This window comes from Barbus barbus, assembly GCF_936440315.1.
Source record: "Barbus barbus genome assembly, chromosome: 19".
NCBI lineage: Eukaryota > Metazoa > Chordata > Actinopteri > Cypriniformes > Cyprinidae > Barbus > Barbus barbus.
This window is the reverse complement of record NC_136747.1, coordinates 26,322,793-26,346,523: the sequence shown is the minus strand read 5'-3', so window position 1 is coordinate 26,346,523 and position 23,731 is coordinate 26,322,793. Positions and strand designations below refer to the sequence as shown.

At 37.4% G+C, this 23,731-nt stretch overlaps 1 protein-coding gene across 2 annotated transcripts in view; it reads left to right on the top strand.

The window, feature by feature from the left end:
• The window catches only part of LOC306885656 (uncharacterized protein), a 37,569-nt gene extending 14,930 nt beyond the window's left edge, over window positions 1–22,639 (top strand). The window contains exons 7-65 of one of the 2 annotated variants that reach the window (XM_079442329.1): window positions 569–697; window positions 2,122–2,343; window positions 4,044–4,097; window positions 4,289–4,330; window positions 4,506–4,568; window positions 5,822–5,896; window positions 6,076–6,162; window positions 6,261–6,317; window positions 6,422–6,475; window positions 6,649–6,702; window positions 6,965–7,018; window positions 7,181–7,234; window positions 7,792–7,845; window positions 8,028–8,072; window positions 8,193–8,246; window positions 8,413–8,457; window positions 8,660–8,713; window positions 8,801–8,845; window positions 9,007–9,060; window positions 9,270–9,314; window positions 9,554–9,607; window positions 10,103–10,147; window positions 10,262–10,315; window positions 10,467–10,574; window positions 10,786–10,839; window positions 10,944–10,997; window positions 11,174–11,218; window positions 11,415–11,468; window positions 11,644–11,688; window positions 11,786–11,839; window positions 11,960–12,013; window positions 12,093–12,146; window positions 12,284–12,481; window positions 12,613–12,666; window positions 13,293–13,400; window positions 13,485–13,592; window positions 13,683–13,736; window positions 13,902–13,955; window positions 14,056–14,163; window positions 14,256–14,309; window positions 14,451–14,504; window positions 14,688–14,741; window positions 14,846–14,899; window positions 15,025–15,132; window positions 15,216–15,269; window positions 15,426–15,479; window positions 15,582–15,635; window positions 15,859–15,912; window positions 16,001–16,108; window positions 16,201–16,254; window positions 16,837–16,998; window positions 17,680–17,733; window positions 17,997–18,032; window positions 18,212–18,265; window positions 18,436–18,715; window positions 18,807–18,919; window positions 19,029–19,097; window positions 19,586–19,822; window positions 20,808–22,639. In XM_079442329.1, the coding sequence (XP_079298455.1) occupies window positions 569–697; window positions 2,122–2,343; window positions 4,044–4,097; window positions 4,289–4,330; window positions 4,506–4,568; window positions 5,822–5,896; window positions 6,076–6,162; window positions 6,261–6,317; window positions 6,422–6,475; window positions 6,649–6,702; window positions 6,965–7,018; window positions 7,181–7,234; window positions 7,792–7,845; window positions 8,028–8,072; window positions 8,193–8,246; window positions 8,413–8,457; window positions 8,660–8,713; window positions 8,801–8,845; window positions 9,007–9,060; window positions 9,270–9,314; window positions 9,554–9,607; window positions 10,103–10,147; window positions 10,262–10,315; window positions 10,467–10,574; window positions 10,786–10,839; window positions 10,944–10,997; window positions 11,174–11,218; window positions 11,415–11,468; window positions 11,644–11,688; window positions 11,786–11,839; window positions 11,960–12,013; window positions 12,093–12,146; window positions 12,284–12,481; window positions 12,613–12,666; window positions 13,293–13,400; window positions 13,485–13,592; window positions 13,683–13,736; window positions 13,902–13,955; window positions 14,056–14,163; window positions 14,256–14,309; window positions 14,451–14,504; window positions 14,688–14,741; window positions 14,846–14,899; window positions 15,025–15,132; window positions 15,216–15,269; window positions 15,426–15,479; window positions 15,582–15,635; window positions 15,859–15,912; window positions 16,001–16,108; window positions 16,201–16,254; window positions 16,837–16,998; window positions 17,680–17,733; window positions 17,997–18,032; window positions 18,212–18,265; window positions 18,436–18,715; window positions 18,807–18,919; window positions 19,029–19,097; window positions 19,586–19,822; window positions 20,808–20,954 (4,554 nt within the window). In that variant the 3' untranslated portion in view covers window positions 20,955–22,639. The remainder of the gene's footprint in view (window positions 1–568; window positions 698–2,121; window positions 2,344–4,043; window positions 4,098–4,288; window positions 4,331–4,505; window positions 4,569–5,821; window positions 5,897–6,075; window positions 6,163–6,260; window positions 6,318–6,421; window positions 6,476–6,648; window positions 6,703–6,964; window positions 7,019–7,180; window positions 7,235–7,791; window positions 7,846–8,027; window positions 8,073–8,192; window positions 8,247–8,412; window positions 8,458–8,659; window positions 8,714–8,800; window positions 8,846–9,006; window positions 9,061–9,269; window positions 9,315–9,553; window positions 9,608–10,102; window positions 10,148–10,261; window positions 10,316–10,466; window positions 10,575–10,785; window positions 10,840–10,943; window positions 10,998–11,173; window positions 11,219–11,414; window positions 11,469–11,643; window positions 11,689–11,785; window positions 11,840–11,959; window positions 12,014–12,092; window positions 12,147–12,283; window positions 12,482–12,612; window positions 12,667–13,292; window positions 13,401–13,484; window positions 13,593–13,682; window positions 13,737–13,901; window positions 13,956–14,055; window positions 14,164–14,255; window positions 14,310–14,450; window positions 14,505–14,687; window positions 14,742–14,845; window positions 14,900–15,024; window positions 15,133–15,215; window positions 15,270–15,425; window positions 15,480–15,581; window positions 15,636–15,858; window positions 15,913–16,000; window positions 16,109–16,200; window positions 16,255–16,836; window positions 16,999–17,679; window positions 17,734–17,996; window positions 18,033–18,211; window positions 18,266–18,435; window positions 18,716–18,806; window positions 18,920–19,028; window positions 19,098–19,585; window positions 19,823–20,807) is intronic. The other variant, XM_079442328.1, reaches the window with a different exon arrangement.
• The last annotated feature ends 1,092 nt before the right edge of the window (window positions 22,640–23,731 follow it).

The following is a 23,731-nucleotide window of genomic DNA, read 5'->3' as shown; positions in this document are numbered from 1 at the left end:
TCCTGTCAGTAGTATGTGAATGAAGCAGTTTCACAGAAAATATCCTGTTTAAACAGCGACTCTGTGACGCTGCACTCCATGATTATCAACTCTTTCTGTCTTTGTTGAAGATCTGAAATTGTGGACAAATGTCCGAAAGTTGTTTACTAATGCAGTCGGTTGTGTTTCAATGGTCTGAGACTATTGACACCAACATCAACAACTTTAAAGTCAAGTTTTGACCCAACTTGACTATATTTTATCCTTGACATGGCAAAGTGGCTAATTAAACCAAATCAGGTTGAAAGGAAAATCTGGGACAAGCAAATCTTGGTGATTCAAATAAGTCTTTCACAATGTAAAGGCTTATTACAAGATTTTTGATTCCAGCTGCAAATGTTTCCTGTTCTGATTTTACTATGACATGAGATCAATGGTGTTTTTGTGTGTCTACTGGCAAAAACACATTGATCTTTTCTTTCTACAAGTTCATCAGACCTGAGCTTGTTTCATACTAATCTATCTCTCCCGTTCAAATCTGCTTACCTCCTCCCCCAACCCCTCCCACCTCTCGGCTTCCTCCAATCAGGACATAGATCCTGCTTACTCAGAGGCTGACCACACCCCCACAGAGAACGATTATTATTACACAGTAGAAGAAGAGACGAGCCCACAGCCAGAGAGTGATCTGACTGGATATGAAGAGACCATTAACCAGGTAACCCACACCCATAGATATCTGAGAGACATGGAGCTGAAAACAGTCTCTCAGTTACTCTAAATCATTTCAATGGAGGTGAGACCAGCCTGTGTGTATTTTACCTTAACAATTAACCATTCTGCAGCCACGAAGTGTGCCATGAAGTGCTGTACTTAACTGAAAAATGAATGCATAGCATCCATTTTATCAGATATTGTTTTGTGATTCTAAAAATTGCCTCAAGTTTTTCTCCTTGTTCCTATGTCAAAACTGGGCATGACATCATTTTGACATAAGAATGGAATTCTTGAATAACAGAGATCACAAAAGAAATGGTACAATTAAGGAATGAATACCATGCATTCATTGCTGGACAACGTCTTTTGAGATTATTTTTTTGGGATGCAGACACTGCCAATATGCAAGATTTAAGAAACTGGTAAACTTTACTTTGAGCAACTTAGTAAGTAAGTTATGGATAAACCTAACTAAAACATGTTTTTGTCTAGAGTGCCACTTTTTGGTCAGGTTTGTATTTAAGAATAGATGTTTAGGAATAGTTTGGAAATGGACATGGGCAGAAAATTGAAATGAAAGAGTCAACAATACAATGGTAAGAGAATAGAAGTAGTGCTTTAGTTTTTTTGCTTCAGAGTGTGTTGCCATAGACTTGAGTGATTCTGTGGTCTCATTTTGAAACTAATGTATTGGTTTTTTAACAATATTTTAACAATATGCACCAGAAAAAGGATTTCAATTTATCTTGAGGCACAACGCTCATAATTATGGTCACACATTTTGCTTAGTCAATGCCTTGATGACAGAGATGAAATGGACAAGTGCTTTCTTAAGGACCGTTCACGTCAAGGACATTTTTAATAATCCTTCTTATTCTATGTTTACAACACAAATATAATAGTAACTACACAGAGGAATGACATTATTGGAATCACTTTTAGAATTTTTTTTTCCAAATGATGAATGATAAAGAGCAGGATTCCATTTTGCTTGAGCATTTAAAGTGGCAGTGCGTGATTATAATAAACAGAACATTATCATCCATTGGCGTGGATGCTAATACGATTAATGTTACAGTAATATTTATAGTTATTGTTCTTGGTGTGAACAGGCCTTTAGACTGAACAATAAAGTGGTAAATAAGAATATTGATTCATTGTGTAAAATTAGACATGAAGAAGACTGTGTACTGTGTGTGTAACTGTAAACCTGTGCCTATGTGTGGATGTTTGCCCCTCTCTCATATCTGTTTTACAACAGGTAAGATCTATTATTCTGATTATTCTGTCTCTTTGCCTTCTAATTTCCAATTTCCTCTCTATTTTCCTATTTTCTATTCATTTCTGCCCCATCACACCATATAATCTTCCATCCTCCAAACCATCCACTCCACCCCTACCTCTGCTCCCAATGGTACGGCCCAGGTTGACGAGACTGTTGGCGCTGAGGAAATAGATGCGACCAAGTCAGGTGGTGAAGGGGTGTCTCAAACGCCAGACGAGCCCTTCACTGAGGAGTACATTACAAGCGACTTTGGAACAAAGGAGTATGACTATTCCTACAGGGACTACAATGAGCCCATCGTCGAAAGCAAGACAGAAGACACCTTTGGCCCTGCTCTGTCCGCTGTGACAGATGAGGGAGGTGTAAGTTACCTTGTGCTTTCCAGCAAATTCACTTTAAAGCTTTGAGAAAAGCTTAAATTTAATTTGCAGTGGCTTTAAATCTTGCAGAGGGATCATGCAGGGAGTTGTCAAGATCAGCTAAGCGCTGGTGCTGGTCTAAATACTGGTCCAAGACTTGAGCTCTGTTCTAAAACCTAGTTAACTGCCTAGACACAAATTTAAGGTCAAATGTGATGACAATGCAAACACCTTGTGTGAAGACAGCAGCCATGTGTCCTTTACTTTAAAGACAAATCTAGAATTCATCTAGATGGCACAAAAGAAGTATTGATTATAAATATATTTATATTTAATGAAATATTGGACAATATTGATAAATTTGTTCATTCTTAGTTCATTTATAATTATTACGTGTATGAATAATCTAATAATTACTGACTATTTGTATGAGTTATGAATTGGTATGATTATTAAAGTATCACATTGTTTGCTTAGCAACATATTAAAGCCAAACTCTTAGTATTATAGTATTTTGAACAGGCTTTTATTTTTATATTTTCAGTTTCAATTGAATTTTAGTTTAAGTTTTAGTAATTATATTATAGTTTTAATTTTTTTTTGTTATAATTAATTTTCTTAACTTGTATTTACATAATTTGATTTATTTTTAGTTTTAGTCATTTTAGTACTTGAAGGAAACATTTCTAATTTTCTGATTACTTTTAATTTTTTTTTTTTGTTGTTTTAATATTTTCATCTAGTATGTATATTTGTATTTCAAATTATGAGCCCTATTCATGACATGTGAAAAAAAAAAATAGAAATTGTAGACACAAATTAAGAATTCATTCTAACGATTTATTAATTTAGTCCCTCGTAGACACGATTTAATCAAATTAAAATGGGGGTACAAAGTAATACAAAGTAGCCATGATTTAACTGAAACAAGGGAACAAACTGATTATTGATCATCAGAACCAATTCTTAATTTGCAGCCATGATATCTTTTTATTTTTCCCTGTATGTCATGTCCAGGGCTCCGTATCAAATAAGAAAAAAAATATATATATATTTTTGAAAATATATTTAACAGTAGCTACATTGGTTGACAGTAAGGCTGCTCACTAGGTTTTGGAAGAGAACTTCAGTAAACTAATTTGCATTCAGTGTTTACTCAAGACTAAATCAAGTTTGCTTAGAGTAATGATTTAGCAAGTTATGCCATCAACAGGAAATGGTTCCCATGTCAGCAAACCTTGTTTATCGCAAGACTTAAACACTACTTCTCCTGCACAAGATTCCTCTGCAAGTCTGCATAGAGTGCTTAGTTCAGTAGAGCAGCATCAGTATCGGTTGACTCCTCTGCTCTTATGCTGATCTGAGAGCAGTCCTAATCTTGATCAGCATAGAACAGCAGTATCATCTTGGAAGGGTACCACAGTGTTTCTGCTTGACTTCAGCTCCAGAGCTGTACAGTATGTATTAACATGCTGTGGACCTGCATATACAAGAACAAAAATATATAGTGCTCACTTACCTTTAGATGGATGGCATTCAAGGTAAATCTTTTAAGTTTCGGTGGTTTATGGATCACGTCCAAAACCACAAAAAAGGGTTATAATGTATAATGTAGGTGGGTACCTGAACATCTTGGACTGATGGTTTCTTCTGTTTGTATATTGACTGGGCTCTGTTTTGGGTTACATATCTGTTTTCCTCAGGCCTCCGTGCGAGCCCAGAAGGGAGAGAAGGGAGAGTCTGCTGTCCTTGAACCTGTAAGAGTCATACTTACATAATAAAAACATTACTCCATCATGACAACTGGAAATAATCAAAGCAACTGCTTTATCTGTTAAGACAAGTAATTGTGGGTGCTACAAAATAGCATTGTGATGTATTTAATGTATTAGTGTTTTCTAAATGTATTATTTCTGTGTGTAATTTCTTCATTTTACTGTTTTCACAGGGCATGTTGATTGAAGGACCACCTGGACCAGAAGGACCAGCAGTATGTTCAATTGATTTGTTTATGATCAGTTAGCATTCCCAGTCCTCCCCAGAATTAAGCTAATGACCAAATAACGTTAGACTCTTCTAACTGAAAAGCAGAACTTTTAAGTTTCTCTGTTGTGGTTTGTGTAGATGATACACTCTTAATTATGCAATATATCTGTCTGTGTTAGGGTCTCCCTGGCTCCTCTGGCCCCCAGGGACCCCCTGGTTCTGTTGGTGATCCTGGTGAGAGGGTGAGTGGACAGTTGTTTTGTGTGTGTTTATGCTTTAGATAAAGCTGCGGGTTTTCTCTCCATTTCTGTCACATGATGGAGTTTGGGTTCCTTGCCACTCCTTAGTTGGAGTCTAAAAGACATTTAATATTTGTCACTGAGTTGATGGCACTGACGCTATCGGATGAGAACAAAACTGAATTGGCCTGAATAACGATGCTGTTGTCTTCTGATTTATAGCTGACTCGAATTTGCTCCTAATTAAATTTTGCAAGATCGACATTATTGAACTGAACTGAACCAACATTGAACTGACCAGAGCTGAATAATGGCATTGCTGTCTTGAGTAGAGCTGCTTATAGCTTGTTTCATAATGAATGCCCATATAGGAAATGTAATTAATGACATATATTGCCCCATATGAAGAATAATGTTGCCATTTATATTACCTTATATATAATTTTAACATGCGTACATTCTCTGGGCAGTTGAAATTTGACCTATGTAAAACTCCCATATTAAAATTAATGTACATATGTTAAAATATCTATATGATGATTTTGTATATGGTATTATATGTAGCAACAATATGTCAGAAATATATGTTTTATTTTGATATGTAAAACAATTAAAACAACACATATACAAAAATGTGCATGTTTTTAATCATTTTTTAAATACGTCTGTCTGTTATATTTACTTATATAATATCAACAAGTATTGATGAATTTTAGGATAGTTATGCATGTGCATGACATGCATGTCCAAAAATGTATTGCACATACATAAACATGCATATATAATGTTAATATATGATCATTTCTAATAGGTTTCATATGTTTTTACTTCATATGACAATATATTTCTTAAATGGAAATTTAACATGTATTACATTTAGGTATGGATTAATTTTGCACAATTATTGAACTAAAGTGAACTAACAGTGAACTGACTAGAGCTGAATAATGACACCATTGTTGGCTTTACAGCAGAATTTAGATTTGCCTCATTTTTAAAGTTTGCATCATTCTGTTACTTTCCTGTTTAATTCTGTGAAACTGCTTCGAAATGATCACTATTTTATAAAATGCTATAAAAATACGGTGACTTGACTTTAGATACTGGTTTTTGAGTATGAAATATACGCTGTGGTGCTCATAGTTTCAACTTACTTTGCATATGTCCTTGTGAATATATATTTAGTGTGTTAGGTTTAGAGTGTTTATAATTTTAATTAAAAGCAGTATAATTAATCCTGTTGGTTGTTTCTGTAGGGTCCTTCCGGTAAAGCTGGTCTACCTGGAGCGGACGGTGTCCCAGGACCTCCTGGAACTTCTGTCATGCTTCCTGTAAGTCTTTCTTTCTTAAAGTCATCTCACCATTAGATGTCACCATTATATCGTTATGGTTAAACAAGTTATGTGTGACTTTATTCCTAACAGTCGCCTACCGAGTTCCTACATTCATGTTACTTAAAAGAAATAATTTCAAATCCTTAATTTGCAAAACTCTTTTCTGGTTCTTGCAGTTCCGTTTTGGACAGAGTGCTGGCGAAAAAGGTCCCATTGCCTCGGCACAGGAGGCCCAAGCTCAAGCCATCCTGTCTCAGGCTCGGGTTTGTAGCAGCTGTCATATAGCAATTATTTCATATTTATTTATTAGTTTTTCCACATTGAGGTCTAACTTTATGCATCTTAATTTTCTTCTGTCTAGTTGGCTATGAAAGGCCCACCAGGGCCAATGGGTTTCACCGGCCGTCCAGGACCTACGGTAAAAGAACTAAACACAGATATATAAATAAAACAGACGTGTCTGTTACAGTATTACATGTTTTTTGTCAGGTGCTTACATTTTGATGTTGTAATCCTGTATAGGGAACACCTGGAAGTCCTGGCTTAAGGGGAGAAAGCGGGGACCCTGGTCCTCAGGTAAAGTCCTTGGTTTGTGTTTCTGTGACATTACAATTCTTAGCCATGCCTTAAGAACACTAGCAGGACAATGAGCCATTCTGAGGTGCTCTGACATTCAGAATGTATAAATATCTTGGATATAAAGAGACAGTCTTCTAATTTTATCATGCATCCCTATTGTGTTTTTGCAGGGCCCCAGAGGTCCTCAAGGATTGTCTGGTCCTCCTGGTAAATCTGGACGGAGGGTGAGTCCACTACAGTGCTCATGACTAATATAAAAAAAAAACATGCATGTTTACTTTGACACAGGCCTGATTTATGGGCCAGAATATCATAGTAACTTCAAAGCAGTAAAAAAAACTGCCTAGCAATAACCCAGAACACCCTAGCAACCACATATCAATCGTTCAGAACACCTTAGCAACCGCATCCTAGCATCCTAGGACCCCTTGCGTTGCCCTCAAGAAATGAAATAATCTAGTTGCTTATATTTGATATTTCCTGCAGGGTCGTGCTGGTGCAGATGGAGCCAGAGGGATGCCAGGAGAGTCTGGAATTAAGGTTGGACATCTTAACCATTTTTTGTTAATAGTATCTTCTGTGTGTGTATTTTTGTGTTATTCCATCTCTGAAACTTCTTCATAGAAATGGCTTTGACCTCGAGTATATTGAGCAGCGTCTGTGGTTTGTAAAATTATGTATGTGTATGTTTTTCTGTATTAGGGCGACCGTGGCTTTGATGGCCTTCCTGGTTTGCCTGGTGACAAGGGTTATCGTGTAAGTGCTGACATTTTAACATAGTTCTTAATGTTCATAAACTCTGTTTCAAAACATAGTGAGCTTTTAAGGCAGTGTAATTACAGATACCTTTTTTAGGGGAAGTCGTGGCCTAATGGTTAGAGAGTCGGACTCGTAATCGAAAGGTAGGGATTGTAGGTGGGGGGAGTGAATGTCCAGCGCTCTCTCCACCCTCAATACCACGACTGAGGTGCCCTTGAGCAAGGCACCGAACCCCCAATTGCTCCCCGGGCGCCGCAGCATGGCTGCCCACTGCTCTGGGTGTGTGTTCACGGTGTGTGCATTTGTTCACTACTCACTGCTGTGTGTGTGCACTTGGATGGGTTAAACGCAGAGCACCAATTTCGAGTATGGGTCACCATACTTGACAATACGTCACGACTTTACTTTACGACTTTACTTTTTTGGCCAAAATCGATTGCAGTGTGTACTTCCAGTGCGTACAGCAAGAGTTTCGCTGGATTTTGGAACATAGCTATAAGTTACATAATCATATTAAAATGTTTAATTAATTGATTGATTGATTTATTTTTAAGGGTCAAACTGGAGGAATGGGACCCCCAGGACCCTCTGGAGAGGACGGAGAAAGGGTATTTCTCAAGCATTTTGTACTGTTACAGTAAATAAACAATAGTGAATATGATGTATGTTGTCTGAACATCCTTGTGATCTTTGCTGATCGTTTGATCCTTGAATATCTACCATCATCTTTATAAAGCATAAAAAAAGTGAACTTTTTCTAATTGTCCTCTTCTACCTTGATGACTGTCAGGGAGACGATGGAGACATTGGACCTAGAGGTCTTCCCGGTGAACCGGTGGGTGTTTCTGTTTCTCGCACATATGACAGTGTATATGATAGTACTGACCTGTATAAATTGGTTTTGTTGTCCGATTTAAAATCTGTAAGGCTGAAGAACCTCTTTCTTGTTCTATAGGGGCCCCGTGGGTTGCTGGGGCCTAAAGGGCCTTCTGGTCTTCCTGGACCTCCTGTGAGTATTCATTGAAAGCTCAACCACAAATACTGTATAATAAAATCTACATTTTAAAAATCACAATGGCTGCACAGCAATTTCCATAAAAATGGAAGATTTGAAAAATAAATATTTGTATAGGGATGTCCAGATCTTTCTTTAATTTCTCTATATTATCTGCCAGGGTGTTCGTGGAAATGATGGTCCACATGGTCCAAAAGGAAACTTGGTCAGTAAATTCTTGGACATTCTTTGAGTTCTTTAACATTACCCTAATGCACTCTGACTACTCTGAGCACGCTCTTGAACAGTGTAAGAATATGCACGAATTGGCATATGTGTGTAATAGTTTAACAGCAATCAGAAAATTTAACAGAAAAAAACAGTATATGACAGTACAGAGTGTCCTCATTCTCCTCGTCTTTTTTAAGGGGCCTCAAGGAGAGCCTGGTCCTCCAGGACAGCAGGGGGCTCCAGGAACACAGGTGAACAATGAGTCTATTACAAATTAATGTCAAATGTACAAAATCATAGTGAAGTATATTAAATATTATTGTTTTTCTGTGTCATAGGGAATGCCAGGTCCACAGGGTGCTATTGGACCATCAGGAGAGAAAGTGAGTGTTTTTATAATTATCAATAATCAATGAAAGTGCTTTACTGAACTACTACTTTGAAGTCTGCATTTGGGGGAAAAAAAATGACACACTTACATGTCCAGTCTTATTGTGAGATGCAAGTATACAATTATAAGGATATTTTGTTTGTCTTCTTAAAGGGGCCCACAGGAAAGCCTGGTCTACCAGGAATGCCCGGAGCTGACGGTCCTCCGGTGAGTGCTAGATGTGTTTTTCTCACATTCAAAATAAGCCTGTTGGTTTGGTGTTTTAACATCTTTTAGTTTATGTGAATTAATCATTTTAGACCAATTGTCAGTTTATTTAATAAGGCAAAACAAAATGGTTACTGAAGACAGTGAACGTGTGTGTGGTTATTTACCTGTGGTAAAGAATAAAGAATATGCTGTTTGTGTTTTAACAGGGTCATCCCGGAAAGGAAGGCCCCGGTGGAACCAAAGGAAATCAGGTGAGGCCATATGAGAATGCTAAGTAGAATTCTCTATATAACTTCATAAATGAAATGTCATTTGTGTCAAAACTATTTGTATGCTTTCTGCACTTTTGTAATCAGCAATTTGTCTACAGAACAAATATATATGTATACATATCTTTGTTAGATATATAGACAGACATTTTCAGGGCAGACATGTTGATAAGTTCCAGTGTGTTCATATGTTGACATTTATTTTTCTTGTTCATATTTAGGGTCCTAATGGTCCTCAGGGGTCTATTGGCTATCCTGGCCCTCGGGGAATTAAGGTAAAATATATATCTTCTTTTAATTAGTTTGGATGCAGATAGCTTTTGTTTTGATCATTTTCCAAAAGGACATTAAATCTGTGCAAGTATTGTGGAGGTCTATTCTTAAAAAGCCTTTAATCACCCTGTGTGTCAAATTTTTTGTTTTTGCAATATTTTTATTAAGAAAACCAGTTTTTATACAAGAAACCAGGCCAACACTCTTAACCCTACCCATCCCAAATTAACCCACTGGAACTAAAAAAAATAAAAATCTCTAAGGAAGATACAGTTTCAACAAAAGAAAGGACAGGGTTATACACTTCGTGAAATGAGTTAACAGAGTCTCTAATGGTGTGTTTAATTTTTTCTAGGTGTAGAAAGGACATTAAGTCAGGAAAAGTCACAAGGGGGCCATGAAACCCAATCTGTGTCATTTTCATATGCAGTTCTGTCTATGGAGATTTTTATGTATTGGTAATGGCTGCTGATAACAGACTAAATGTTTTATGACAGGGAGCTGAAGGTATCCGTGGACTGAAGGGCCATAAGGGAGAGAAGGTGAGTGTTTTTGGTCCAAAGCATCAAGTTTAAACATAAACCCAAACCAATTTTGCTACAGTTTTATATTATTATACTAAATTATTAATTAATTTATTTTTACTTTACTTTCAGGGAGAGGACGGATTCCCTGGAATCAAAGGAGACTTTGGTTTGAAGGGAGAGAGGGTATGTCTTTCATATTACAAATCATCAGTGGATAGAAGCTCATCCATTAACGTGATTTAGCACAAATGTAAAATGATAGTAAATGCTAATAAAGCACTTGACGTTATTGACCCATTTCAACTGGCCATTGAGATTTGTTGTGCACCATCAGGGAGAGGTGGGAGTGCCTGGCCCAAGAGGAGAGGACGGTCCTGAGGGGCCGAAGGGTCGCTTCGGTCCCCCTGGTGAAATCGGTCCTATTGGCCTGGTGGGAGAGAAGGTTAGTTTGATTATGCAAAATGAGTCATGATTTCTAATTTTATCTATATAAGCTACGTTTTGCATTGCCATTCATATTGACAGTAAGCTGTAATGAAGAAAAATGTTATGTTTGTTATACTAAATTTATATTTCTGAATATAAAACGAATTAATTAATATATTTTAGTTGCTGGTCTAAAGATGTAATAATACAAAATTATGCCAATCCAGGGTAAACTTGGTGTGCCTGGACTTCCTGGATATCCCGGAAGGCAAGGAATTAAGGTAAACAAAAAATAATATTGTTTATGATGCATCATAAGATATATAGCCAAGTGTTTAATCAAATTTAATGCATTTTTAAATCAGCGTAATGCTTGTATTTTTAGGGCTCGCTGGGTTTCCCAGGATTCCCTGGTGGAAATGGCGAGAAAGGCGGAAGGGTAAGAATCTTTTGACTGAATTAGACTAAAATTCAACAGTTACAGTAGAAGCGTTTATAGGTCACAGGGAAGGTCAAAGTTGAGTAAAGTCCTTCATTCACAATAAAAATTTAAATAGTCCCACATAGACTATCTTCCTTTATTTTGAAAATCTGAATTGATTTTTCTCTTTCCAGGGTTTGATTGGAAAACCTGGACCAAGAGGACAGAGAGGGCCGACAGTAATTCATCATCTCATCTTATTCTCTTCCATTTTTTTCTTTTTGCTTTGATTTGATTTGAAATGGTCTGATTTGTTTTGTAGATTAAATTTGTGAGTTTTGATTCAAGCAGATGACAGATTTCAAATCAGTTGACTCATAAAGCAATGCGCAATGATTTTCTAAGACTTGTTCTTTTTAAAACAAATATTTTTAGGGTCCCAGAGGGCAGAGAGGACCCCGTGGGGCAACAGGAAAAGCAGGTTCTAAGGTATGAGATTAATTTCAAGTTATTTTTGGTTTTAGATTTGTTATGTTGTTTTCATTGTTGTCAATTTAGTGGACATTTTTTGAGGAGCTGCTCAAATAATTTTTTTAGTTTTTCAACAATGACAATAAAAATCAATACATTTCAATCAATCAATTTCTACGTTCTGTTGTTTTAGGGTGGATCTGGCAGTGACGGGCCTTCTGGACCACCTGGGGAGAGAGTATGTCTATTTCAGAACTTTATGTTATTTATATAAAATATTTCAGTCTAGGTTTTTGCTTCAGCTTTAATTTATTTATGTTTCTGCATATTTTCAGGGACTAACTGGACTTCAAGGTCCAAATGGATTCCCTGGACCGAAGGGACCTCCTGTAAGGAAGAGTTCATTCGTTTGATCTGATGCTTTTGCAATTGCAAACAAAAATGCAGTTTATTGGTTTGAACTTTCGTTTTTCGCTATTGCTTATTGATATGTCAATTGATTTTTGAAGGGACCTCCAGGGAAAGATGGACTGCCTGGACACCCTGGACAAAGAGGCGAAGTTGTATGTATCTTTCATTTTTATCATCTAAAATACAAAATTCACTCTGATCAAAGTTAAACAGCAATATATATTTTTATAGGGCTTCCAAGGCAAAACTGGACCACCTGGGCCACCAGGAGTTGTTGGACCACAGGTGAGTTTTGTGCTTTTATCAAGCAAAATGGGTTTCTTTCTCGAGAAATTGTTCATAAAATTCCTCAAAAATCTTTAAAATCAGTTAAAAAATGTATGGAATTGTACAAGCTTTACTCAAGTCTAGTTCTTGTTTAGGGTCCCTCTGGTGAGACTGGTCCGATGGGTGAGCGTGGTCACTCAGGACCCCCAGGACCACCCGGTGAGCAAGGTCTTTCTGGGCCTTCTGGTAAAGAAGGAACCAAGGGAGATCCCGGTCCCTCCGGCGGCCCCGGTAAAGACGGACCCCCTGGACTGAGAGGATTCCCAGGAGAGAGAGGACTGCCAGGAACTCCAGTAATAAGTCTCACCCATTCTAGTGAATTATATATTATAAAACCTTTTCTACATATATTTTGTCAACCAACTTTAAAACTGCACATAAATGTTTTTATACCTTACTGATCTGTACCTTTGTGTTTTCATAGGGCACTGGAGGACTGAAAGGAAATGAAGGCCCTGCTGGACCACCCGGATCTGCTGTATGTTGCTCATAATAACCAGAATCTGAAATGTCAAGTAGATACACTCTTAAAAATAAAGGTTCTTTATTGTTATTTATGGTTCCATCCAGAACCTTTAACATCCATAAAACATTTTTATTGCACAAAAGGTTTTTTATACTGGAGAAAGGTTCTCTAGATTATAAAATATAAGAAAAAATGTCTATATATAAGAAATTATATTCTGCATAAAATAATAAATTTTTTAGCCTTTTTAATGACAATCAAACATATCAAATCTTTATCTCTATATTTAATCATTTAATTGATTTATTTTAAATTAGCATAAATTAAAGGTAGTATAATAAAAACAATACTCTATTGTATACTGTACTTACAATTGTACTTGTTTGCAATTGCAATGTGCATACGATTTAAATAATATTTTCAATTTCACTTTTCATAATGAGAACTATTTTCACATTAGAGTGGGCTAGAGAGAATAAATTATGTACTTTAATTGTTATTAATTTTTTTTTTATTATTTTAGGATGAAATAATAATGATAAATAATAATTCCCAGAGGTTTATGATTTTATTTTTGAGGAATTAAGACATTAAATGATGGTCTTTCAGTATGTTACCCTAACTGTATTTCTATGCAGGGATCACCTGGGGAAAGAGGAGCAGCTGGCACTGCAGGTCTTGTAGGCCCACCTGGACGACCTGGACCTCAGGGGCCCCCTGGAGCTGCGGGAGAGAAGGGAGTGCCAGTAAGTGTCTACTCTAGGTTTGCACCTTATCTCTAATACGGATTTATATATAGGCCTATCAAATAAGATAATCCTGTTTTACAGGGAGAGAAAGGTCCAATTGGTCCAGCTGGTCGCGATGGCATCCAAGGCCCAGTTGGTCTCCCAGGCCCTGCTGGACCTCCAGGTACCGCTGGAGAGGATGGAGACAAGGTCAGCGACCTCTTCATATCTCAAACCAAAAATCATCACAGTTATGTGGATGTTCTTGACAAGTGTAAATTTGAATTGTTTTTTGTATAGGGTGAGGTTGGAGAGCCAGGACAAAAGGGAGCTAAAGGATCCAAGGGAGAACATGTGAGTAAATGAGGTTTCAGCTTGAAAAAATGTGAACTTTCTGTTTCAAACAGAATACAGAAAGTGTATAAAGCCATTTCAGTTGGTCTTAAAATTTGAAATTCTTGCATAATTATTCTGGTGGACATAATATCAATCTATAATCAATTATTTGCATATTTACAGGGTCCTCCTGGTCCACTTGGGCCAATGGGTCCTGTTGGACAGCCTGGTGCAGCTGTAAGTGTGGTTTAATGCAAACAAACAGGATCACAAATTCATGCTACTATTCACAGTTAGTCAAAAGGTTATATTGACCCCATTTCAAATCTCTTCTCAGGGTGCTGATGGTGAGACAGGTGCGAGGGGTCAACAGGGGCCGTTTGGCGCTAAGGGAGATGAAGGGACAAGAGGGTTCCCAGGTCCTCCAGGCCCCATCGGACTGCAGGTATTGCATTCAAATTGTATTTTATGCGCTCATACCCTTTAAAATCTACATACTGGATGTCTTAGCTATTTGTACTTCATTCACATCTTTAGGGTTTGCCAGGCTCAGCTGGAGAAAAAGGAGAGACGGGAGATGTTGGTCCAATGGTGAGTCTGAATATTTTGATTTAAAGGTGCAATTGATGTGTATAATGCAACATATGATGTTTTAGCATTTTGCATCACCCTTAGAATGAATATATATGATGGCTGTATATCCTAAAGTTTTCTGGTTATGTATTTCTATAGGGTCCTCCTGGTCCCCCAGGTCCACGTGGTCCAGCTGGTCCTAATGGTGCTGATGTAAGTACCTTCATTTGCACTATGAATAATAATTTACAAATGATGACAGTTCATTATTATGTTTTATGATCACTAAGCAATGACTCTCTGGAATACTTTATTCAGATTGGTCAATCATGGCATTCTGTGGTCAGTAAATTAGGCCTTTTTTGTCTCATTTAATACACATCCTTAATTTTTCAGGGTCCTCAAGGTCCTCCAGGAGGTTTGGGTAATCCAGGTCCCATAGGAGAGAAGGCAAGTATAAAAGAGTTAAACTTTCCACATGGATGATGACTTTAATTGACAAGATCAGCAAATCTGATTGATGACACTTGATGTCTTTTTATTTGTATTGACAGGGTGAGCCTGGTGAATCCGGACCACCTGGTGTTGGTGGAGAGCCAGGAAAATTGGTGAGAATTTTAATCAAAACATTTTTATTGTTCTCTGAATCCGTACAAAGTGCTTACATTTCTTTTTATTTATTTAATAGATGTAAAATAACTAACACCTTATTGGTTTGCTTATCTGATGGCAGGGCCCGAGAGGAGAGCGTGGTGAGAAGGGAGAGGCTGGGCAGCCGGGCACCTCTGGTCCTCCTGGTGGAAAAGGACCCCCTGGAGATGACGGACCCAAAGGAAACCCTGTATGTATTAAACATGACATAGCTTTGAAATGAGAAATAGGTCTATGTGTGACTCTTCAGCAGCTTATTTTTGTGTTTTCAAGGGTCCTGTTGGTTTCCCTGGTGATCCCGGCCCCCCTGGTGAAGTTGGACCACGAGTGAGTAGAGCTGTCATTTATATAGTTAAACATGATGCTTAAAGTCAACATGAAATTGAATTTGACCCATTCTTCATACATGTTCCTGGTCTTATTGTATATGATTCATCATTGCAAGAAAAAATGTTTGACTTTCTCTCTGATCTTATTTTACAGGGCCAAGATGGTGCAAAGGGTGAAAGAGGAGAGGATGGAGAACAAGGAGAAGCTGTGAGTGATCATCCTCCTATTTATATAGTGCACAATCTTCCTTATGCATACTAATAAGATGTTTTTCAAGATATACTGAGCTCTATTTTTGCATTGCTTTAGGGTTCACCTGGACCAACTGGCGAGAACGGACCACCTGGACCCCCAGGAAAGAGAGTAAGATCAACTTATTTTACAACAGCCCAACATTACCACCATCATATGTTAATTTGTAAGATATTGTTGTAAAACCATCATTGATGATGTATTTGACTGTAACAGAGAGTAAGTTGTATTTACATGTTTGGTTTACAAAAAAAAACTAAAATACAGGATCAAATAGAAAAATGCATATTTCTGGACATATTTCTGAAATTGTGTGTTAATGTTCATATTTCAGGGTCCTCCAGGCACAAGGGGACCGGAGGGTCGTCAGGGAGAGAAAGGAAGCAAGGTAAGACTATGTAAATTAATGGAAATACAGCTGCAACAAATAAGCAGGCTTTCTGTAGTTGTTTGTCCTCATGTAATATGTTTTTTAGGGGGATTCAGGTGCCCTTGGCCCTCCAGGAAAGACCGGCCCCGTGGGGCCACAGGGTCAACCAGGAAAACCAGGAACTGAGGGTCTAAGAGGGTTACCTGGAACAGTGGTATGATATTGGAATTGTGTTTTTTGTCTGTTTATTTAACAATAACTAATGTAGTGTTTATTAAAAAATGATCTTCTGATAACTTTATTTAGGGTGAGCAAGGTGCTCCAGGTGCTGCTGGCCAGAAGGGACCTCCTGGACCATTGGTAAGAGCCTCCGTATTAGAGCATTTCAGCAAACTCACACCTAATGGAGGTGCAAGTTAGAGAAAAATACTTTGTTAAGAAGAGTATAACTGCACATTCCTTAACAAGTTCATTATAACCAATATGTCTGCAACAAACCATTGGCAAGTTACAATTTCCTCAAAATGGAGAGCATCATAAATCGATAGTTACATCACAATCAGTATTCAATAATTAGTTAACAATCTTGATCAATTAAAATAACAGTCTGATCCATATCTCACATTACATCTCCTAGACAAGCTCAACATTTAATGAGAAACAAAAAAAATCTCAAAAGACAGTGATCTCTGGTTATGACTCTCGTAGACTTTTTTGGTCTGATTGTTTTTGGTAATAATTCCGAGTCAGTGCGTGTGCGGTTATATTCTTCTTTACTAAAAGACCTGCTGTATTATCAAATATACAGTAATGGATTGAGTATTCAATACACAAGTATTAATACCTGAAACACTTACTCTAAGAATTGAACTATTATAACAGTTTCATGAGATATGTGTATATGTGTTTAATGACAAATTCTTTTTCCCCCTCCTCTCACAGGGACCTCCAGGTTTGCCAGGTCTTCGTGGTGACCCCGGTGCTAAGGGTGAGAAGGGACATCCAGGTATGCTTGGTCTGATTGGGCCTCCAGGAGAACAAGGAGAGAAGGGAGACAGAGGCATGTCGGGACCCCAGGGATCTTCAGGACCCAAGGGAGAAACGGTATGAGAAGTCTGGTCACGTCCTATGCACATCAGAATAAAACCACAGGCAAATATGCATTACCACTCAAATGTTTGGGGTCAGTAAGATTTCTTAAAGAAATCAGTTCTTTTATTCATCAAGGATGCATTAAATTGATCAGAGGTGACAATAAAGATATGTATAATATTGCAAAAGATTAAATTTTTTAAATAAATGCTGTTCTTATGAACTTATGTTCATTAAAGTATCCTGAGAAATAAAATCTATCCTAGTTTCCACAAAAATATGAAGCAGAACAACTGTTTTCCACATCGATAATAATCAGAAATGTTTCTTGAGCAGTAAATCAGCTTATTAGAATGATTTCTGAAGGATCATGTGACATTGAAGACTGGAGGAATGATGCTGAAATTACAGCTTTGATCACAGAAATAAAGTACTTTTTTTTTTATATTATCAAATGTAAAACTGTTATTAAATCATAATATATTCCACAATATTACTGTTTTTACTGTATTTTTGATCAAATAAATTCAGCCTTGGTGAACGGAAGAGACTTCTTTCAAAAACATAAAAAATCAACACCAAACTTCTGAATAATCGTATGCATGCAAAACTTTCCCAGTTTATCTCCGGTTTCATATCATCAAAAATCATGTTTTTTTGTTTTTTTTCATTTCTTGATGTGTTTTATTTTAGGGTATGCCTGGAGGAACTGGTCCTCTTGGTCCTGCAGGTCCTGCTGGTATGCCTGTGAGTAAATTACCATTTCTCAATTTTATAAAGCTACTAAATGTTTGTGGAGAAATGTGTCTTAGGTACTTCAATGGCACTTATTCTTCACGGTTAATCCTTTAATCGCTTAATCCTTTATAATAGGAGAATCTCTTGTTAAACCTTTTATGAAATCTTGAAACTATGAGTACTCAACTTGAGCTCTGAAGCACCAAAATATCAATCATCTCCAAGCACTGTTCTCTTGGATTAAAGCTGAATGGATGTGATGTTTCTCACAGGGTCCGAGGGGTATCAAAGGAGCTAAAGGTGCCAGCGTGAGTAATCCTTGCAATGTCCTTCCTTAAATATTTGTACTTAACATAAAATGTGTTATGAGTGTGAAAAGCATCTCATGAGCCAAGGAAATGTTAAATAAGACCTATACATAGGTCACATTTCTCATACTTTACTGTAAAGTTACATTAATATTGTATGTCTGCTCTCTGTGGTACAGGGTGGAGCTGGTCCTAAAGGAGAAAAGGGTGTACAAGGACCACCAGGACCCCCTGTGAGTCTATCTACATACAAAATGGACAATCATCATTTGGCAATGAAATATATTTGTTGAGAAAAACTTTAAAAAACACACAATCGTTTAAGACAAAAATAAAAGGAGATCAGCATATCCCAGAGACACTGTATGCATGAAATGCAGCTAAATTCTCCTTTTTTTTTAAGGGACCCCCTGGCGATGTCATCCAGCCGCTGCCCATTCAGTTCCCTAAGAAGTCCAAGCGCTCCATCGACGGCAGTAAGATGCTCTCTGAGACTGACACTGAGGCTGCCGACACCACGGGCACAGCGTTCCTGACCGGTAATGAGGGCATGGAGGAGATCTTCGGCTCGCTCAATTCCCTGCGCCAGGAGATCGAGAGCATGCGCTTCCCACTGGGAACACAGGAAAGCCCGGCCCGCACCTGCCAGGATCTCCACCTCAGCCAACCAAATCTGAAAGACGGTACGATCGCCATGGTTACTATGTGATTGACACATTCCTTGACCAATGCTCAGCCATTTTACATTTGAAACATTCTCATTCTTTTATTCAGGAGAGTACTGGATTGATCCAAATCAGGGCTGCTCTCGCGACTCTTTCAAGGTTTACTGTAACTTCACTGCTGGTGGAGAGACGTGCTTGTATCCCAGCAAAGCTGTGGAAAATGTAAGAACTTGCTGGCATTCACTTTTATTTGTTTATATTTTACTGCAACATCCTTAGACTTCTGAAATATGGATTGGTCTGAATTTACGAGTCCCAAATTCTGCCATAGGTGAAGATGAACACTTGGCCGAAGGAGAAGCCTGGGTCCTGGTTTAGTCAGTTTGCAAAGGGCAGCAAGGTGAGGTTATCGCCTCAAAACTCATCTCTTCAATCCATATGTTTACTTTAGCCAAGTAATGTACATAAATGAACCAAAAGCTCTTTATTGAATTGATACTTCACCCAAATTTCTGTCATCATTTACACAAAATAAGATATTTTGAGGAGTGTGTGTAACCAAACAGTTTCTTCTCCCCATTGACTTCCATAGTATGGGGAAAAAATACAATGGAAGTCAATGGGGACCAGCAAGTGTCTGATTACCCACATTCTTCAAAATATCTTAGCTTATAGCTCATACAGGTTTGGAACGACTTGATTTAAACAGAATTTATTTTTTGGGTGAACTATCCATTTAAAGACCGTTCACACTGAGAGTGATCCGCGGTGACAGTGCACCCAGAACTCATTCATTTTTAATGAATTCAGTGTGAATGTTATTTAGATCAAATCTAACAGTGTCATTATATTGTGAATCATGATTTAATGTTGTCGTTTTTGTTGTAGTTTTCATACGTTGACCTGAGTGGAGAGCCCGTGGGTATTGTCCAGCTGGGATTCCTGCGGTTGCTCAGCGTTCAGGCTCGTCAAAACCTGACCTACCACTGCCAGCGGTCAGTGGCCTGGACGGACCTCACCACCGACAGCGGCTACCAAAGGGCGCTACACTTCCAGGGTGCCAACGATGAAGAGCTCAGCTACGAGGCCAGTCCCTACATCAAAGCCCTCATCGACGGCTGCTCTGTAAGTTACTTCATCCTGATTAAAAACTAACAAACAGACGAGAGGTTGCAATATATTTGTATGCTAAATATAAGCTAGCATAATTTCACTGTGTAATAAGCATTTTAAATCATGAAAATAGTATGCTTTTTTTTTTTCTTTAGATTCATATTAAATGTGCATTAAATTACAATTATTTAACGTAACTTTTTTTTTACATTTGTGGTCGGCAAGATTAATGTTTTTTTAAAAGTCTCTTCTGCTCAACAAGGCTGCAGTTATTTAATAAAAAGTACAGTAAAAACAGTAATATTGTGAAATATTGTTACAATTTAAAATATCTGTTTTCTATTTTAATATATTTTAAAATGTAATTTATTCCTGTGATCAAAGCTGTATTTTCAGCATCATTACTCCAGTCTTCAGTGTCACATGATCCTTCAGAAATCACTCTAATATGATGATCTGCTGCTCAAGAAACATTTTTGATTATTATCAATGTTAAAAACTGTTGTGCTTCTCCAAATTTTTGTGGAAACAGTGAAACATTTTTTTCAGCATTTATTTGAAATATATTTTTTGTAACATTTATAGTCTTTACTGTCACTTTTTTGATAAAGTTTAAGCGAATCCTTTCTAAATAAAAGTATTAATTTCTTTGAAAAAATCTTACTCTAAACTTGGAATAGGAGTGTATATTATTACTGTTGTGAGAATTATGCAAGCACCAAATTTATTCAGAAAGTTAAAAAAAAAATAAGAATAAATAAATGAGAATTAAAAAATAAAACAAAAATGTTAAAAGCAAATCAAGTGCAAAAATAATTTGCAACTAAAACTTTTTTTTTATGTAAACCGCACCTTATGCCTTGATTACACCGTTTATTTTAGGTTTGTTTTTAGAAGTTTGTTATAATGAAAAACTTTATAGATATTTCTCTCAATTTTTTTTCTTTAGCTCAAGGCATTCTGTCCCTAAATATGTTTTCGCCTCTTCCCCCTGCAGTATCGTAAAGGCTTGGACAGGACCGTGCTGGAGGTGAACACACCTCAGGTGGAGCAGCTCCCTCTGCTGGACATCAGGATCTCAGACTTTGGGGAGGACAATCAGAAATTTGGTTTTGAAGTGGGACCTGTCTGTTTCCTGGGATAAACACACACATGCTGAGGGCAAGGGGAATACAATCACCAATACAATCGAGAACACACACACACACACACACACACATTAATCATGCACTTAAAACCTAGACATAAATATCACCACATAGAGATGTGCCAACACTAATAAAGACATTTGAAATCACGTGTAAGAAGTGGGACACATAGATTCACACATACACACACACACACGTTGTGAAACAAAGTTGCACACAAAGTACACGCCCAGGGAAAAACACTCCCAGCAACGGAGGAGAAGAGAGCCATTCTCGCAGGAGAGGAGAGAAGATGTTCTGCGATAGCACAGATACTGCTGGCCTAAAGCGGAAGACCCTCCCGTCTCGGCCCCCTCTCTCTCCCACAGATCCCCTCCCCACTGTTCCTCTTCTGATACGCTCCACTCTTCCTACCTCCATGCCTGATCGCTCCCAAATAGTCCTGTGCGAAGCTCCGCCCCTTCCTTCCGTTATAGAGTAGAATGATGCAGGTGCAACATTTAAACTGAGGAACGGAAGCAGAGCGTCAAAGTTCCATTAGAACGATTTCAAATCACAGCAACTGTCATCAACAAACGCAATGAAAAGCCATTCACAGTGTAAAACTGTATTGAATCTGATATTGTTGTACATTTATTATAGAATGATCAAATCTGTAAGAATTATAATTTTTATTTTTTTGTTCATGCCGTGAACATGCTGCCAATTTACCAGTCCAGTATTTTTTGGTGAACATATGGTTATCGTTTCACTACAGAGGCCTTTAAAAATTAGCGCTTTTTTTCTGACACACTTTTAACATTGTGACCTTTGACCTTTCGTGTGGCCAGCGTTCAGGCTGGAATCGTGCATGAGAACCATTTGTACAGAAATATTTTATTGTATTTATTTTGTGAAACAAACAGGTGCTCACAAGAAAATGACCAACACTTGCAGTACAAAATAATGTGGTATTCATCTGTAATTTCTTCATCTATTAAATATGTAAATTAAACCCCAGAAAGCAAATCTGCCTTCTCTGTATAATATATATACATATGTACACTTGGTGATAGATCATGTTGCATTATTTGGATGCGTTTCCATCACAGCTTGAGGTTTAGGAGAGTTTGATGCAGGTGGAGAAATGTCTGGAGCTTCAGACAGCAGTGGAGAAGGGACAGGAAGAGGAAGGAGAGGGAAGGAAACTGATGGTGGTTTGTTTTTTATGTATATTTTTTGTTTCTTTTTTAAAACATGGCGAGGGGAATGAAAAGCTATAAAAAATGATTTGTGAATTAAAAGTTGTTTGTGTGGTTTTCTCGACAAACATCAGTCTTTATAAAATATGGTGCTAAAATGTGTTTTATGGAAGTACTTCAGAATCTGTTTGTGTAATATATAATCTATTTAAAGAGCTGTTGGACTCCTTTGTTGTTCTTTTCTGCGTTTGTCATGGTGCTTTTGCTCATATTTCATCTGCCTCTTCACTCTTCTGAGCCAAACTCCCAACTTAACACCACGTCTCTTGTGTCAGAAAAAACACACGTAATCTGGCCGCTTTCCTTCAAACAACTCTTAAAACCCTTTTAAATGAATTGTTTCACTCTATAGTCTGAGTTTTGAAATGTTAACGGTTTTAATTCTTTGCCTTGATGTTGTCTTGGTCCAAACGTTCCCATTAAACCACACATCAACACATTTCCTCCTGTGTCAACTCTATTGTTTTTTTTTTATAAGTGGGTTCAGTATAAAATATTCACTCTTTAATTGTATAAATATAGAATTTTTAAATTTTCATTTGTTACGTTGTATACAATATTTTACAGCAATTAAATGTAATTTATAAAAAGGCACAGAGTTTAGTGCCATTCAACAGTTTTCAGCCAATGAAGAGCCCACCTGTATGTTAAAGAGAAAACTGCATGTCAGTTCACACTTGAAGAATGAAATTGCACAATTTGCTGTTCAGCAAGCGATCAAGTGTCTTACCAGCAACTTCAATGCTGATTCCAGTAATATATCGACTGTCATCAGAAGCCAGAAATGCACATGCATCAGCTACTTCTGCACACGCAAGCAAGAGGGAGAAATATATATATATATATAATTAGATATCAAAACCAAAGCAATTATTAGAACACTCTTCTGATAGAAGTATGTTCATGAAAATGTTTTTGTGTAATGAACAGATTTCCCAGCAGGCTCTCCCATCCTTCCCATTGGAATGATGGCTGTGAGAAAATAGTGTGCAAAAATAGTGCTCACAGTTACAACAGATGTGGCTTCAGGATTTGTCTGACAATGCATCAAACGTGCAATTTCAATTCATAAATCTTATTCAATTTTTGGATCCTTTACTAAAGTTCAAAGCTGTTGTAAAATCTATGAAAAACAATAATTCTTGCTTACTTTATCTATGACTTTCTCAGGGACTTTATCTGTCATGGGTGTAGTGATGAACCCAGGCAGGACACAGTTGCAGCGAATGCCAAATCTAAAAGGAACAAAATAATGGTTTTCATATAAAATTATATAGACCATAAAGATAAATGTACTCTTTCTTTAAACTTTTAAAGAAGTCAACCTTCAGCTAGCATGATCTACAAAATGTTTCACAAGCACTGAAACTAGGGGTGTGCTCAAAATATCGATTCTTAGATACATACCGATATAATAAAAAAAGATACAGTATCGACATTCTAGCCCTTAGTATCGATACTCCGCCCAGCCATTAGGGGGCGCAGCGGCGCCCGCGAGTTTAAAAAAAACTCATGGAAAATGTTAAAGCAAG